At 44.3% G+C, this 18,133-nt stretch overlaps 1 protein-coding gene across 4 annotated transcripts in view; it reads right to left on the bottom strand.

Annotated features, from left to right (window-relative positions):
* Positions 1-605: 605 nt before the first annotated feature.
* LOC121444892 (inositol polyphosphate 5-phosphatase OCRL) overlaps positions 606-18,133 on the bottom strand; it is a 64,484-nt gene continuing 46,956 nt past the window's right edge. For 2 of the 4 annotated variants that reach the window (XM_041646816.1, XM_041646819.1), the window contains 5 exons: positions 14,752-14,868; positions 13,797-13,881; positions 13,066-13,193; positions 11,787-11,898; positions 8,949-11,398 (listed from right to left, as the gene is read on the bottom strand). In XM_041646816.1, coding sequence (XP_041502750.1) covers positions 11,274-11,398; positions 11,787-11,898; positions 13,066-13,193; positions 13,797-13,881; positions 14,752-14,868 — 567 coding nt within the window. In that variant the 3' untranslated portion in view covers positions 8,949-11,273. Of the gene's footprint in view, positions 659-8,948; positions 11,399-11,786; positions 11,899-13,065; positions 13,194-13,796; positions 13,882-14,751; positions 14,869-18,133 lie in introns of those variants that run through there. The other 2 variants (XM_041646817.1, XM_041646818.1) reach the window with 2 other exon arrangements.

Below are 18,133 nucleotides of genomic sequence, written 5' to 3'. Positions count from 1 at the left end.
TTACAGTCTCTTTGAGCCTTGCCTTGACTGTGGAAATGGGGATAAAGCAGTATCCCCATCATAAGTTTCTAAGACCACTATCAAGGCCAGAAGGGATGAAAAATGCAATATGACAGTATGGCACCATTATAGCTCTTGTGAGAGAAAGAAACATTCATATATAGAGAGAGGGGCGAGGGGGAGGGAGGTATCACCACATCAGCCTTCTGACAAGGGACACCCATAGCTTTTGTTGCTTGTGAAATCAAACAAACTCCTGTCCTTCCTTGGTTTCTTAGGTCCCCAACTACCTCTTGTCCAGCACAACCTCCCTGTCCCTGGGCTCTGCCTGGTTGTCCTCAGAACAGGCCAGCTGTTTTTCTGCCTTAGGACCTTTCCTCCCTTCTTTTGTTGAGATATAATCTTCGCACCTGGAGCCTGAATGTTTGGTTTCTGTGGTAGGTATTGTGTCACTGCAGGTCAAATACAGATAAGGTATCTTTTGGCTCCAGGGGATTTCGAAAGATCACAGCTACAACCTCTAAGACGCCTTCCCTGTGCGAGTCTTCTTGCTGTGTCCTCTTGTGCTCACCCTGCACCGGTCTCTCCACAGGGCTTGTGATGATCTGCAGTTGCTTTGTGAACGGTGTGCACGTCTGTCTACCTCCAGCTGCTCCACCTGGCCAATGAGAGCACCATCAGAGTAGGGACTTTGTCTTGTTTAGTTCTACGACTCTAGCACTCTGCATAGCAACAGTACATAAAGGAGACACCCAAGAAATATTATCAAAATATAGTACTGTTATTGAAGGTGTGAGAGGACACATCATGGTTGACAGGACAAAGTCTGGCAAGGGTGGATGGAGAAAGCATCAAAGGCATAGATGGAGGAGTTGACTTCAGCAAGGAAGAACACAACTTATTTCTGAGACAGGGCAGAAAAGAGGGGGTGGGGTGAAGATAGAGACATTGGGATGTGCAGGGGCAGCTCTTTGAGTGGGTGGCATCGGCCAGATGGCTTTGACATCTTCACAAAGTGGATGGGTACCTGTCGGGAGCTGAAGGGCAGCAGGAGAGGGGTCCGAGTATGGAAACCAATGGAACATTTTGGAATAATTAGGTTAGCTGCCATTTATTGAGCACTTGTTTACCAGGGGCTGCTCTAGGCCTTTAAAATATATTAACTGAGTTTGGCATCATCACAAGTCTGTAAGGAGGGGAGGACTATTATTGCTTCTATTCTAAGAGTGGGATCACTGCAGTTTGGATATATTTTGAGTGTATCAAGCCAAAGGACATGTGTTGTAAATTTGGTCCCTAGTGTTGAGATGGCAGGAATCTTGAAGAGGTGGAACCTAGTCATCACTGGGGATGCTGTCTTTGAAAGGGATTAATGTACTTCTCAAAGGACTTGGGTTACTTCTCATAAGTGGGTTGCCGTTAAAAGAGAAGAGCGGGCCCCTGAAACGCTTGCTTCCTCTTGTGATCTCTTCCTATTGCAGTGCTCCGTCCATGATGTTGTGCTAAAGCCAGAAGTCCCTCACTAGAACTGAGCAGATTCCAGCACCAACTGAGATATCCAAACATGAAGTTGTACGAATGATAAGCGCCCAGCCTCAGGTAGTTGGTTATAGCAATATAAAGTGAACTAAATATATAAAAATTTTGATTTGCCAATTATCTATCAATGAAGCTGGTGAAAACGTGGAGATTAAGCCAGAGAAGAGAATGAGGAGGGAGTCAATTAACTTTTGCCTAAGGAAAATTTTATATATATTTAAAATATAAAATATGACAGATCTGGGATTTGAACTCATGTTGGAGACTACATGAAAAGCCAGTAACATTTCCTATCTCTCTAGTTCTTAGTGGAACATGTAAAGGATCAGCTGGATGTGGACAGGAGGTCCATAGAACCCCATGTGATGGACACAGGGCTAGTCAGTCATAACACCATGAAAGAAAGCCAAAGAATGGGAGGAAAGAACGTGAATGGGACAACATGGAGAGCTAGTATTAGGCACAGCAAGCTGGGATCTGAGGCATTCTGAAATGGGAAGAGGGAATTAGTCTATATTATGTACAAAGACTTGAGCTGGGAAAGAATTCGCAGCTCACTAAAAGGGGTAAACGAACAATGCCAGATCAGAGTGGCAGTAATGGAGAAGGGTTATTGGTTAATGACTAAGATATTTCAGGGTAGAATTATTCAAAATATGGTCATGTAATCCTGACCTGGTCATGAAATGCTCTTGGATACTTTAGAGCAGTGCTTCTCACTTGTGATGGCTCTTCTTGGTTGTCTTTGATTTGGATCTTGAGACAAGAAGACACAGGCCTTTGATCCAGACCTTGAGGCTAGAAGGCACACCTACAATATGGGCCACACCTTCTGCTGGAAGCCTAGATAAGGACAATGGAAGGACGAAGGGTTAAAGCTTCACCTGCCTGCCCTCCCCTTGTCAGCACAGGCATTCCTTCACTGGCATTGGAGTCTGCTTCTCCAGAATTCCAGCACACACAGAAGCCCAGCTGAGACACAGGCTTTATGAGACTGAGCAACTACTAGATTCTTGTTCTTTCCATTCACAATTAGCCATTGTTGGACTGGAGCCTGTAAGTCATTCCAGTAAATACACACACACACACACACACACACACACACACACACACACACACACACATACACACACACACACGTACACATACCTGCTTTTGAACCGTCTCCAGGTGATGATTCTTGGGTACACATAGACTTAGTAGCCACCAAATTCAAGGCTTGGTATACCTTGGGAAATTTTAAGGTTTTTTTTTTCTCTTTTAGATCTGACCTACTGCAACACTTCCATTAATTAGGAATTCAGGAGAGTGGAGAGATTGGTGGTCTTAAGTCATGCTGTCTGCTATAGGGTGGGCCGAAGAGTAAGACAATTAGAAAGATAATGACCAGGTAAGAAGGTGTGCCCAAGGGATTATGGTGACCTGGACTAGTGAGAAAGATCAATGTGTGGTACCAACACTGAGGTGGGATTGGAAGGAAACGGATGAACAAAAGTTAACATGGATGTTTAGCCTAAGCTAAGCATCGGATGGTGGCATTAGCATACTCAGACTTGAGAGATAACTGATAGGAGATAGGGACTGGGCAGAAATAAATGCATTTGGGATAAGGAGTCCATTTTGGACATGTGAAGCTTGTGATGCCTGTGGGTTTTTCAAAGGTAGATATCAGTCAACTAATTTGACACATTGGGTAGAAAAAGAGAGATGAGCTCGAAATAGACATTTAGGGTCAGGATCACTGTGGTGCTAAGGCCATGGCAAATGATAAGATATCATGAAAGGGATTGATGGATGAGCAGAGTAGAACTGTTTAGAAAAGGTCAGTCCTGGTTTAGATGGAGAAGAGGCTTTAATGGGCTGGGCGGTGGTGGCACACGCCTTTAATCCCAGCACTCCAGAGGCAGAGGCAGAGGCAGGTGGATCTCTGTGAGTTCGAGACCAGCCTGGTCTACAAGACCTAGTTCCAGGACAGGCTCCAAAGTGAAACCCTGTCTTGAAAAACAAAGAAAGAAAAAAGAAAGAAGAGGCTTAATGGGCACAAGGAAGCATAAATGACTGATTAGGAGATCTAGTTCCACAGAATGGAACACCAGTTAGCTTGTAGGAAACCTAGGCATGGGGTAGCTTGCTCCACGAAGTGAATTAGACTTGGCGCAACACATCTGCAATCCCAGCACTAGAAGGCCAGGGTGGGAGGATTGCTGCTGGTTTTAAGACTAGCCTGGTCTATGTAGTGATACCTTGGATCAAAACTGGGGAGATAGGGGCTGGAGAGACGGCTCAGTGGTTAAAAGCACTGACTGTTCTTCCAGAGGACCGGGGTTCAATTTCCAGCAACCACATGGCAGCTCACAACTGTCTGAAGATCCAGTTCCAGGGGATCTGACACCTTCATACCAATGCACATAAAATAAAAAAGTTAATAAACTATAAAGAATTTTTTTTAAAGTGGGGAGATAAAGGTTTCAGAGCCTCTGAAACAAGCGTTATTAATGTAGACATCCCCATGAACAGGAATTACGGCAGGGGGTGGGGTAGACAGGGCAATTGGGAACTAGGTAATGATAATTGTTCTGTGGAGGCCAACAGGCAACCAGTGTGGTCTCTGGTCCATCAGCCTCAGCTTTCGCTGTTGTGATGGCTCGCTCTGATGTCAACCTCACACAACCTAGAATCACGTAGGAAGAGGGGTTCGATGAGGGTTTGAATACATTGGGTTGGACTGTGGACATGTCTTAGGTGAGTGCCTGATCATTGATGTGGGAAGACCTTGCCCACTGTGGGCAACACCATTCACCAGGCAGGGGATCTGGAACTGTAACAGAGTAGAAATAGAGCTGAGCACAAGCAAGCATGCAAGTATGTATGAATTAGATTCTCTCTGCTTTTGAGTAGGGATGTCATGTGACTAACCGTCTCAGGCTCCTGCCACTGTGACTTCCTGTTAGTGGTGGGCTGGAAGCTAGAATTGTGGGTTAATAAATGATGTTTATTTATCATGTATATGGTATTCTGCCTCCGTGTATCCCTGCAGGCCAGAAGAAGGCACCGGACCTCATTAGAGATGGTTGTGAGCCACCATGTGGTTGCTGGCAATTGAACTCGGGCCCTTCTGGAAGAGCAACCAGTGCTCTTAACCTCTGAGCCATCTCTCCAGCCTGAATTGTGGGTTAAAATAAACCCTTTCTCCCTTAAAAAGAAGCCCTTTATCCCTTAAGTTGCTTTTTGTCAGGATATTATATCACAGCAACAGAAATGAAACTAGAACACCCAAGAACTTGTCAGAAATACAAATGCTTGCCATTTCCCCTGCTAGGCTTTAAACATACTTGTCCTCAGGAAAAAAAATTAATGTTGGGGCTCACTTCCCAGTCATATCAGTGTCAAAAGGTAGGATCTAATGGGAGGGATGGGGGTCATAAGGACAGAGCCTTTAATAATTGAAATTAATGCTTTTCTTGTGGGAATGGGTTACATATAACGAATTCAGTCCTTTGTCATTCCTAAATGTCTCCTCCTTCTATTTCCTGCTAAGAGTTGAAGAACCAGGAAGCCCACAGCAGAAGCCAAGCAGATGCCCGTGCCATGCTCCTGAGATCTTCAACCCCCATAGTTGTCAGTCAAAATAAATATCTATGCCTCTTAAATTACCTTGTCTTGTCTATGGCCACGGCACTACGATCATTCCTGATCCCATCGATATTATCCAGTCCTTGAGTATTCTATTATAGCAACAGAACATGAAATAAGATATCCACCCCAGACCTACTCTGCAATTTGGAGGTGACTTCCAGTTTTCCTGGTAGTTCTTAAGCCCTCGGGTGACTCTGTATAGTGTGAGGACCAATGGCCTAGGAAGCTCTCAAGAGCTTTTTTTTTATGCCTAAGACTTGAGAGGGCAATCTCATTCAAGGGTTTTAAGTGTAGCTATGGCAGTGGTCATTTTTACATGCTGCGTAAAATTAGAGCAGCTTCCAGGTGTTGCTGATGCTGCTGTCCTTGGGGACCACATTTTGAGAACCATAGCTGTAGATGATGGCAATGAAGGCCAGGATTAAGAACCACTCACCTAAATTGTAGATGAGGAAGTCAACAGTCCAGAGAAATGTCTTCGAAGCATGATTCAGGAACAGGCAAACTCCTTTTCTTTACTAAGGTGGTCAGGGGAATAGGTATAGCTTTCCCAGGACAGAGATAGAAAGTAGCACTGTGGGCTAAGAATCAATTCAGGTAAGGAGTTAGCAGTGGTCTAGGCAGCAAAGGTCAAAACAAGGCATTTACTCACCAAGCAGGAAGAGGTAGAAGTCAGGCACACAGGATAAGGCAAAGCTCCTTAAAAGGCAAGAGGCAGTAGGGAGGAATGGGCAGAGTAGCCAGTGTGGCTCCCAAAGTTGGACAGCAGCCAGGTGTTTCACATGGGTGGGCTTGCTATTCATTCTTTTTTGTTTAATTTGAGTGGGTGTGGCCAAAGAGATGGCTCAGGAGCTAAAAGCACATACTGTCCCGAGGATCTGAGCTCTGTTCTTAGCACTTATATCAATTAACTTACAACTACCTAGAACCACAGTGCACAAGCACACACACACACACGAAGAAACAAACTACCCCAATCAATCAAGACAGGGCCTTGTTACACAGCTAAGACTAACCTTGATCCCAGCATATAACCCAGGCTGGCTTCTTAATTGGTTCGGCCTCCTAAGCAAACACCGGGTTTACAGATGTATACCACCATATTTGTTATATCCCAAGCCCACTTTGCAAAAGGTTTATGGGGGCCACCCAGATGGGCCAGTGAGTGACAAGAACTTGTCACACAAGCTGGACAATCTGAATTTAATCCCTGAATCCCAGTATAAGGAGAGAACTGAATCCTGGAAGTTGTTCCCTGCCCTACTCTCTCTCTCTCTCTGTCTCTGTCTCTCTCTCTCTCACACACACACACACCACACTAAAAATAATAATTATCATTTGAAAATGGGCTACCGATAAGGTCTGAGACACAGAGGCATAGCTGTGCTGGGCTGGCATGTCTCAGGGTCAGATGACGGAGAGTGGAATAGACTAAGTACAAGCTGGTTCTTGCCTAGCTGACAAGGTTATTAGCATTAAGTGAGAAATCTAAAGCCTTAGGTACAGTCAGTGTGATAGAAACAGAAATCTGGGAGTGGGAAATCTATAGAGCACTTCTATGTGGCACGCAATATTGCTGGCACTTATTAATGTACTTTCCATTTAACAATGCCAGACCTCGAAGACCATGAGAAAGTTGGGACATTGTTCAGTTTTTTTTTTTTAACAAGGAGGTGATGAGACTGATGCGATTATATCACATAGGTCAATATTACACTTGTTTCATTTTACAGGCAAGAAAACTATAGGGTAACTAGTCCAAAGTCACTCACAATAAAGAAGTGGCAGAAGCTGGATTGAACAGGAGACTCAAGATAAGGCAACTGGGGTGAAATGCTAACTGATGGGTATAAGTTAAGGCTATGTAGGGTGTTCATTGACCCACATCAAACTGTGAAGTTTAAGCCTTTTCTGTCCACCATACTACAGGACACGTCAATCATTGTCCCCTCTGAAACGCTCTATTTGTACAATGACAATGAATTAAATCATTTACTAAGTCTTTCTCCTTAACATTCTGGGGTTTTTACAGTTACACTAGGTGGCTATGGATTATTAAACCACACCAAGAGCCTGTTCAACTTGCCTTGCAACAAAAAGACTCTAGCAGGGCCCCTATAACAAGCGAGCAGCAGGGAAGGTGGGGGATGCAGATTTGCTCTGACTTCTGACAAGGACAGCTATGACGCCTGCTATGCCACGTTGCCCCCTGCTACATAGAAACTGCTGGCTGTCAGTCTCCATTCACAGAAGAGGACACCTTCTTCTGCCAAGCCTTTGGGTGGAGCTAGAACACCCCCCACACCAAGGGTTCCTAACAACACTGAATCAGCACATGAATCTGGCAGGCTCACAGAGGGAGGGAACTGGAAAAAGGCCCTGGCTGAGAAGAAACCTCCAGCTGAAGCTTCTCCAGTCTCCAGGGTAATGAAGTCAGAAGCCACAACTTCATGCTGTGGATGGGCCAGGGCACAGTAGTGTCCTGTTGAGCTGACGAGCATCCTCTCCAAGTGCCACAGAGCTCATACCAGAGCCTCCCCAAAGTGTTTGTAAATCTATGCACCTCATTACCCTAAGTAATACACTGCTTTTCAGAAGCTCTAAGATGGATTATGTGAAGGCAGGCTCTTTGGGAGGCCCATCTAATCCACCTAGGCTGGCTCCAAGGGCAACTGGGCTCCTCTGAAATGTGGGTGTTCGGACTTGCCCTACTTCTGGAGCTGGTGGGATCATGGATGTGACCTTGCGGTAACATTTACAGGATTAAGAATCAACATCCAACCAGGCAAGATGGTGTGTAACTATAGCCCTAGCTACACGGGAGGCTGTCAGGAGGACTGAGTGAGTCTAGAAGTTCAGCCTCAGCAATACAGTGAGATTCCATTGCACATGCCATCCCAGGGGGTGGGGTGGGATGTGTCATGGAACAGATGAATTCACTGGTGCCTGAATCCTTAGGGTCAAAATAAGGATATTCGCTGGCCCCAAAAGTACAGGACTTCATCAGTGTCTGAAAATACATGGTTTCTCATCTCTTAGGGAAAATACACCTTTTTAAGTATTTCATTAAAAATTTTTTTCTTTATTTATTTGTGTGCGTGTGTACATGTACCATATGTGTGCAGGTGCCTGCAGAGGCTGTTAGATCCCTGGAGATGGAGTTACAGCAGTTGTGAGCTGTCAGGGTGCTGGGAACCAAACCTGGGTCCACCACGAGAGCAGTAAGTGCCCTCAACTGTTGAGACATCTCTCTAGCTCCAATTTTATTTATGTGGCTATGCCACAACATGTGTAGGGGCCCCAGGACAATTTTCAGGAGTCAGCTCCTTCTTTCTACCATTGTAGTTCCTGGGAAATGAACTCAGGGCATCAGGATTGATGGCAAGTACCTTCATCCATGGAATCAGCATTTTTCGAGACAGGGTTTCTCTGTGTAGTCCTGGCTGTCCTGGAACTCACTCTGTAGATCAGGCTGGCCTCGAACTCACAGAGATCCATCTGTCTCTGCCTCCCGAGTGCTGGGATTAAAGGCGTGTGCCACCACCGTTTTGTAGTCCTGGTGCTAAGGATGAAACGCAAGGCCTTGTGCACGGTAAGTAAGCACTTTAAACGAGAGTTAATAGACCCAGTGTGGAAATTTTAAATGGTATTTCTCTGTAAGCTAGGTGGTGACATGTACAGGTATAGTTAGTTGATGGGGACTCCAAAAAAACCAAGTGAGACCAAGTGACACAAATCTTCTCCCTTCAGTTCTTTCTCACTAAGGTCCCAATGATTTTTCACACAACATATATTTATTCAGAAAAATTGCAATAAATTATAATAAAAAAGATGACACAAAATACAGACTCCCACTAGCAGCTTTGCTTAGTGACTGAGACATTTTGTGAAATATAACAAAGAACTTCAGATTAAGAATCAGAAAGCAGTGAAAGAACTAATGTAATAGCATCCAATAGATTTGAATAATTTCTTCCTGAAGACACGAGGTGCTGAGTTTCTCCCTACCAATTGGATATGAAATCCTTAATTTGGAAGAACTAATGAAATAGTACCTTAGAGGAATTAGGGATTCCTCCCTACCAGTTGGATATAAAATCCTTAATTCAGAGGAAATATGAGGTTGAGGTTCTGGAGAGGCAGGGTAGGGAAGCGAGTTTCTTCCATCTGATCTGTTTTGTTTCCCCTACCTGGAGATTGTCTAAAAGCCTCAACTGTATATACATCCTAGGCCAAGCTGGACAAAAGGTGGAGGCAGTGAAGCAACTTGGTGCTTTGGCCTGAGGAAGGAAGGACATTACATGCATGCTCCACAGAGCCCCTGCTAACCATATTCTTGGTCACCCAAAGACCCAAGGTTGGCAAAATATTACAAAATGGGCACAAGAGAGGCATTTCCCTGTGGACCATTTTGCCTTGCCCCAGCTCCTATCATCTGCTTTTTAGGTGATTACTTTCTGGCCTAATAGATACAACAAAACTCCTAGTTCTGAGTCTTCCACTAACCAACTATTGACCCAGGTAAGATCTTCAGTTTGCTGGCAACAATACTTTGAGTTCTTTTTCTCAACTCCCATTTGGGGAAGGGCTTAAGCGGTCTACTGCAGGATACACACCTTTTGTTCTCCAAAGAGCTCAATTTTGAGGAGACGAGAGAACTGGAAAACCACTGGATGTTGGATGTTTCCCTGGCCCTCTCCTCGGATGCTACAAGAGTCATGAAATCAGCACCCAAGATTATACACACAGCCTTCTGCAAGCTCGGTATGCCCAATGGTAAGAGGCAAGAATGAGATAACTTGCATTGGTTTTGATGAAAGAGAACCAAGCAAGCCAATTTTACCAGGCGGTTTGCAGTTAGTAGCTGGTGGTGGCTTGTTTGCCAGCCAATATATTAGTTCTTAAAAAAGTCTGTCCACACCACAATGCTTGAATAAAATGAAAAGCCCAGAGTTGTTTTAGGTGGGAGAGGTAAAGTGTGTGGCTGGTCCCACTGACCAGCCTCTCTTACACAGCACTGGATATAGTGACTAGGCACCAAGGGCAGGCTTTCGATCCTTGATGTGAAGGAGTCAGATAAGGAGCCCAGAGTCAGCCCTGCTGAGAGAGGGCAATGTATTCCCTTGATATGTCTGAAGATAGGAGAAAGGGTTCTGAGGGTTACCCTCAATAAGTCTAGGGGAGGAAGAAAGGTCCATGGGGCCTCACTTGAGGTACACGGACTCCTTGTTTGACTGTGATGCAAATATTATTCTGGAAATGGGTTTCTAGTGGAAGATGAGTTCCCAAACATCCAGGATTACGTACACCTCATGTCAAGTTTCGATACTAATCAGCAAAGGGAATTAGGAAGCAGGACCTGTCAAGCATGGACAGTTTCACTCCTCAAGTACTCACAGGGCTTTCCTCGCTCGTGTAATTTTCTCACATCAGTGGGATGCCATCTCCATGGTCCATAAAACTATGTAACTAAACATGACCCGAGACAAGGGAATATGGTTCCACCAAGTGTGGATCCACGAGAAGGCCAATGGTACAGTGACACATAGACATCCTTGTAGTAGAAATGCACCAGTGTATGCACCAATCACATGTAGACAGTGAGCTTCATGGTTGAGGACACCCAAGGAGTCACTAGTCTCATCTAGGTGTCCTTCAGAGTGCGAAGTAGTGACACGGGGAAACGGTGGGTCCAAAGTGCGTTATGAGACAAGTCTGAGTTATAGCAAGTAGTGCTTGTCGGCCTAGAATGTATGCCTCAAAATCTAGGCCTTGGGGCATTAAAGATAATCGTGATGCCTGGGAAACAGGGCAGGAAGCACACCCCTAGGTAAAGGAGTATAAATACAGGCCTCTTTGCTTTACAAAGAGTAAACACAAAACACCAAAATATGGTAACTTTGGCTTGGAAATATATGCCTAAAAGGATTTTGCTGTGTAGGATATGGTGAGGAGGGGTGAAGAAACGCTTTCCTTTGTACTATTACCAGAACTTAAGATCCTACAGTAGACCCTTTTGGTGTCATGACTCTTCAAATCATTCTGAAATACGAGGAGCCCAAGATCTTCCTCCTCTAGAATCTCACATAGGAAAAGACTTAGTCTTCCTCACTCCCGAGCAGGAAGACCAGAAGGAACTGGATGGCACGCTGGCGGTCACCTGGGGTCTGTCTTGCCATGAGGTTTGGTGGAGGCCTTAGGAGAAGGCTCGTGAAGAGAGTAGCTGGAGGGTAGGAGAAAGAAAAAGGGAAACCCATTGTCAGACTTGACCTAAGCAAAACCTGAAGGTTCAAGGTGCAGGGAACAAGAACAGTAAGAAGGCCGGGCGGTGCTAGCGCATGCCTTTAATCCCAGCACTTGGGAGGGAGAGGCAGGTGGATCTCTGTGAGTTCGAGACCAGCCTGGTCTACAAGAGCTAGTTCCAGGACAGGCTCCAAAACCACAGAGAAACCCAGTGTCGAAAAACCACAAAAAAAAAAAAAAAAAAAAGAACAGTAAGAGGGAAGTGACTGCCCCATTCCCGAACATCAAATACGGTAGAGATTACGCATGATGCTCCCAGATGATTCTTGGCAAACACTCGCACAGACTTGCTCATGTAGTCCCCTTACCGATCATGTTGGCACTGACGTTGTTGTAGTCAGAGAATTTTAAGAGCTCGCGAAGGAATGCCATCAAGTAACGGAAAACGTTTCTATGACATCTTGGAAGCTGGGAAATGACCTGTTTGTTAAAGAGGAGCGTGGAGTGAGGTAAAAAGCTTAAGGGGCATAAGCGTTTAGAGCTGCCATAAGAACAATTTGGAATCTAACTCTTCGCGGCCCCATTTGCCTGTCACTACCCTCCATTACTTACTCATGACCAGTAGTAGATTTATTACCTGACGAATTAGAACTCTGAAGTGGGTATGGTTTGGTTTCTCTCTATTTAATGTCCAGGTCATGCACTCACCTCGGAGTCCCATTTGCACAGTGCCTCACCAGAAGGTAAGTGTTCATCTGTTCCTTTTCTCCTTTTCCACCAACAGCAAAGGCATCTGTCAACTTAAGTGTTTTTTCTCTACGATCTTACTTGGCAATGATGGGTCCCTCCTACCAGCACTCACTGAAGTGATTCATAGCTGGTCTCAGCCATTGTGAACCAAAATATTCTCAAGATGAAAAACACACCAAGAAGGGAAGAAGGGGAAGGAAGGAAAGGGAAAAGAGGAAAAAGAAAGGCTCCCAATTGCTACGAACTTTTCCTGGTAATGACAGCTAGAACTGCCCTTACAATTATTTGCCAAACAACCCTTGGGTTCAAGTAACCACCACCCCACTAAGTTTTTCTGTTAACAGAAATAGGTCAACTAGAAAACATTCCAATATAATAGAAAATGCTAGTACCTAAATTCAAGGATTTCAACTTCCTTCATTTATAGTGTGTGTCAGGGGCAAGGTGCTTGCACAGATCAGAGAATAACTAATGGGAATTGGTTCTTTGTTATCATCACTCTTGGTTCTGGGGATCAAACTTAGGTCACCAGGCTTTGTGGCAAGCACCTTGACCCATCAAACAATCTCACTGGCTCTCCCAGTCTTTTTTTTTTTTTTTTTTTTTTTTTTTTGGCTTTTCAAGACAGAGTTTCTCTGTGTATCCCTGGCTTTCCTGGAACTGGCTTTGTAGACCAGGCTGGTCTTGAAGTCACTGATATCTGCCCGCTTCTGCCTCCTGAATGCTGGGATTAAAGGCATGTGCCACTGTGCCTGGCTCAAGGGTCTTAACTTTTAATGATGGTATCCTGTCATGAAGAACAGACGCAGGCCCATTCTATCATATAGCTTTGTAAAACTGAAGACTCCTCTATGGGAAAACCTGCACTGGGCATATCCCCAGAGCAGCAGAACTCACCTGTCTGCAGATACGAGGATCATGAGCAGAGTCAAGACATCGCTGATACAGCTCATAACAGATGACAGGCTCTGGTAGCGCTTCCAGGAAAATAAGTAGTGCCTCAGCCACAGAGTGGTTACTGCCAGCTGAATTACCATAGTCAAGGGCAGAGGGACCCAGAGAAAAGCAAGACAGACATGTGACTGGCTCCCTTCCTCAAGTCTCTAAGAGGGATGATTGTTTTCTTCTCTTTTAGGATATACTGCTCCTGACTGGAGTTTGATAATGGTCCAGGTATTTTGCAGCCAAGTAGGTAGAGAATTGCCCAAAGCCCCTTGAGAGTCCCTTCACTAAACTAGAGACTCAGGGAGCACAGCCTGCACAATGATAGGGCCCAGTGGATGGGATATAAACTGGATGTCAGTGTTTTTCTTATTCTTCTTCCCGCCCTATGCTAGCACTTGAATGGGAAGGCTAGCAGGAATGACCAGCTGGCTGAAGGAGAGCAGTATTGGTGCTGTGGATCCCTCGTCCCATGCTCCTTGTTGTCCACCCCTCGATTCCTCTTAGGCCACACAGAGAGACTAACAGATCTCGACAGGTCTTGAGAAAATAACAAGATAGTCAGTGACTATCTTGTAATAAGACAATGACAAAAGTCGATATAGAAACACAAAATCAAACGCAGGCGGGAAAAGACTTTGGCCACACATCTGTCCAGCTTCCCGAGCCTTGGGCAGAAAGGATACGGATTGTCTCAGGAATGCTGGTATCCAGACAATCAATGATCTGCTGTAACTCCTCCTGCATTCCAGGGGTTTGGAACAGGTCCTCCTACCAAAGAAGTCAGAATGAAGGGACCTAGGCAAGCTCTCCATCCACTTAAGTTCTGAAGCTTGCCCAGGAACTGGGAGAGCAGCAGGAAGAAATGTGAAGGGAGCACAAGCATTAACGGGTAGGGAAGGAGGTATGGATGTAACATCGTCTTCCTTTAGTGTTGCTGTAATCCATGTCAACGTTTATTTCAAGCAAGAAAATGACCTGTACAAAAATGACATGTCAGCCTCTAACTGATAGGGCAAGGGACTAGATGGCCAGATCAGGAAGCCAGACAGTCCACTGAGGCTCTGGAAAACAAGGCAGAGTGGACCCTGCATAATCACAGCCATATCAAATATGGACAGAATTGGATGCCAGGAAAGGAGGAAATGGCACATTCACGACAAAACTTGGTTTCCAAGTTATATTAGTCTCAGTAGGTCTGAGAAACATTACCTTCAATTTGGTCAAAGAAAGTTCTTTCTTTTAGGGAATGAGTCGGGCATGGCTAGTGTTTCAGTATAGGATTTAAAAGAAAACTCAGTGCTATGTGAAGGAAATGGGCGTGAAGTTTGTTTTAATTTTAAAATTTGTACTTGGCTACAGGGCAGCTAAAAACAGGCATTGGACTGGGGCACTCAGTTGTTCAGGGCAAAGTGCATAACACAAGCCTTGGGCATTCTCAGTTCTGGCCATGGCTCTGCCGTCAGACTCAGAGTGTGGTCTCAGGCGCCTTCTCAGCTTGTATGCTTTAGAGGTCCGACAGCACAGCCGCATGGAGGTTGCTTGGATGGGTGAAACGCACTACATTGATGTGAAGCACTGGAATTTCCTACAGGATTCACACACACTGTATAGTTTCATAGAAGCTTTTCTCACACTTACCTGGTGACGGGCATATCTGAATAAGTGATCTACTAGAAGCCAGATCTCCTTGGGGACCTGAAGGGGTCGCTCACTAGCACCTTCCTCCAAGGGGACCATCTGGAGAAGGGATTTCTCCTAACAGATGAAAAGGGATGAAAGTCAAAGGGGTCTCAGAATAAAGAGATAAATCTCTTTCAAAATCTGCACAAATAAGCACAGTGTGATCTTTGTCTCTTATGCTTGTGCATTTTCTTCTCAGAGGGGACATCCATGCGCGGGAGACACTCAGTAGTGATTCTGGTACTTAACCAATCGCCTTCCATAGTGCTTCATTCAATCAGCAAGCATTTCATTTGTACTTGGGGTGTGCATCCTCTGGATGCATTCCATACTCTGAAGTGAGACCCAGCACGACAAGAATATAATACAGTCACAGTGGAATCTACACATGACCAGTAGCTGGACCTTGAAATCACAGTTGTTAGTATGGCACCCCAAAAGGCAATGTTTACATTTAGGTTTCGGTTTATTCTACGAACTCTCCCTTGAAGTCTCACGACAAATACTTCTGGGAGTTGTATTGTTTCTTTAACTGATTAACTTGGTTCTGAGAAATTAAAGATAATTCTGCTCATTAGATGCATAAATATGGATTCTTCAGGCTTGATCCAAGTTTCTAATCATAAGGTCCAAAATCCAAAAGTAATAACCTGGAATATAGCAACCGAGGAGCTAGAATACCGTGAAAATTTCCAGAAATTTAATTTATGTTAATAGCTCAGAAAGATTTCTAGGGGCTATTATTTGTTTTACCTAGTTTTCTATTGTTAGAGTCTTCTGAAAGATAGAAGACAAAAATCCAGAAGTGACATATATCAGACAAATAACTAAATTCAAAGGGCAAAATAAACTCAATTATCTCCCAACACTCAAAAATAAATGTTAATTTAGCTTACATTTATAGATTCAAATAGAAAGCATATGAAAAACATATTCAAACTAGGCTAAAAGGCATCTGAAGGCAGTCTTCAGAAGAACCCCAGTGGAGAAAGCCATGTTCGGCTTTTAGCATCCTCTTCCTTTTGCTAACTCTAAGTCATGCATTATATATTGTCAATTTTCAGCTTGTTGTCTGACACTGTACTACCTATAACCTCCAGCCATATAGCTTTAAGGGAAATAAAAAAAAACCTATCACTATGCTCACAGGGACCACATATGCTACAGCAGCACCCAGGTATTTTCTTAACAGGTGCTCTTTAATAAGCACCAATAAACTTTCAGGGAAGAGAAGGGAGTAGGGATTGTTAGCTACCATCACCTTTCCTTCCTCTCTTTCCCTGGGATGCTATGTCTTGATATTCATACTTTATGTGGTTGCTATAACTCCTATTGGTGACTCGCCTACTAACTTCATTCTAGTTGTATGTATTACATGCAGGTATCCACCTGCTATTGGAGCCCAAACATTTCACAATGCATGCTACTAACTTTTTGAATCAAACAGGACACATGTGCAGACTCTTTAGCAGATGTCACCCAACTTAACAAGTATAAATTATTCATGCTTGACTCATATATTTTCGAAGAAAAATCTGACATCCAACTAAAGGTTATTCCTGTCCTGAGGCATTAAGACAACACAAGGCACAGTCTAACTGTATAGACAGAACATGGACTGCCCTTAACAGAGAAGAGCTAAGAAGCAAAGATATCTCAAGCCTTAGTGGTTTAAAAGGTTAATAAAATGTCAGTAGGTTATATACAGCATCTACTATCCACTTTCAAATTCACGTGTGATAATAGGAAATGTTACACTTGTAGCTCTGAGGCCTAGAAAAGGATACAATAAGAAAATGGGGCATGAATAGTTACAAAAAATGTTCTGCACATTATTGTGAACTCTGATGTTCCAAGAGGAACCAAGACACTCTGCTTCTTTCAACAAGACCCCCTATTTGCCTTCTTAGCCTACACTTAGTGCTAGTGGTTAAAGATTCTCCACCTTCACAATGCATTCAATTCCACCCAGTGGAGAAGTCCCTCAAACACTCTATGAGCATGCTGTGGAATGTGGAGCTCCTGCCCGTGTTTGGCAGCCCTGAGGGGAGCCTGGCATCTCCAGTTGATGATGGAAGAGGCTGCGAGGCACTGCAGAAGGGGCATGCCACTAGACAGTTAGGAAACAGCACCCACACCTGGCACTCTGGTGCTCAGAGGCAGTGGGACCTTTTAATAGCCTTTTCTACTTTTCTGGACCTTGGGCCATGTCTGCCAGAACCTAGAAAATATCTTTCTTTGGTTAAAGACAGATGGCTAGATTAGATGATTTATGATTTAGTTTCACAATTCTACTTTATGCTCTATTTCTTGACTATATCTGGGTATTCTCTGAAAGTAATTAACCATTATTACCAAGAACTCCCAAATCACTCCTCTGTTGTACGTGTGGTCCATGTGTATGCCTGGGTATATGTGTGTATGTAGGCCAGAGGTTCACACCACTTGTCTTCCTCAGTCTGTTTCCATCCTATTTTTTTTTTTTTGAGACGGGTTCTCTCACTGAACATGGAGCTCACAGATGCTATTAAACAGGCTGGCTAGTGAGCGTCAGGGACCTACCTGGTATCTGTTCCCTAGCACTGGCATCACAGATGTGTGCTGCTGTACCTAGCTCTTCTGTTTATACAGGTGTTGGAAGTCTGAACTTGGGCCCTCACGGTTGCCTAACGACAAGTACTTTATTGACAGAGCTATCTCCCCAGCTTCCAAATCACTATTAATGCTACAGGAATAACATTTGTTGGTGTTACTATTATTGGAAGCAGGGGCAGCTAAACAGTACCCTCCAACTCATGAGTTTTCAGATAAGATATTTCAGAGACAAATCTGGAAATCTGGGCTAGAGATGTAGCTTCATGGTCCAGCACTTGTCTGGAAATTAAGAAATGCAAGTGCAGCTGGGGTAGAGCTCAATGGTGGTACATTTGTGTAGCATATGTAAGGCACTAGGTGCCTAGAGCGTAGCTCAATTCAATGCTTATCTACCATCTACTATAAGGCCCAAGTTTGAGTCTCAGGACTGCATAAAACCAGGAGTGCTATAATCCCAGCACTGGGGAGGTGGAGGCAGGAGGATCAAACAGCAAGGTCACTTTTGCTACATGATGAGCTTGAGGCTAGCCTGTAATACATGAGAGTCCATCTTAATAAAATCTATATCTTGAGTTTTATTCCTTTTATAAACAGTATCAACAACTTGTCAGATGGATAAATATCATTCCTGAATTTTGAGTGTACTTCAGACACGTGGCGGGACATCAGGGCTTATTAGGGAATTCTCACCAAGTCAGAGGCCTCTGATATGAGAATGCTTAGGGGCAAGTTCCAGGGACCACAG

This window comes from Microtus oregoni, unplaced genomic scaffold (genome assembly GCF_018167655.1).
Source record: "Microtus oregoni isolate MIOR12 unplaced genomic scaffold, Mior012 000146F_ref0000122, whole genome shotgun sequence".
NCBI lineage: Eukaryota > Metazoa > Chordata > Mammalia > Rodentia > Cricetidae > Microtus > Microtus oregoni.
The sequence above is the reverse complement of the archived record's forward strand: the minus strand, read 5'-3'. Positions and strand labels throughout refer to the sequence as shown.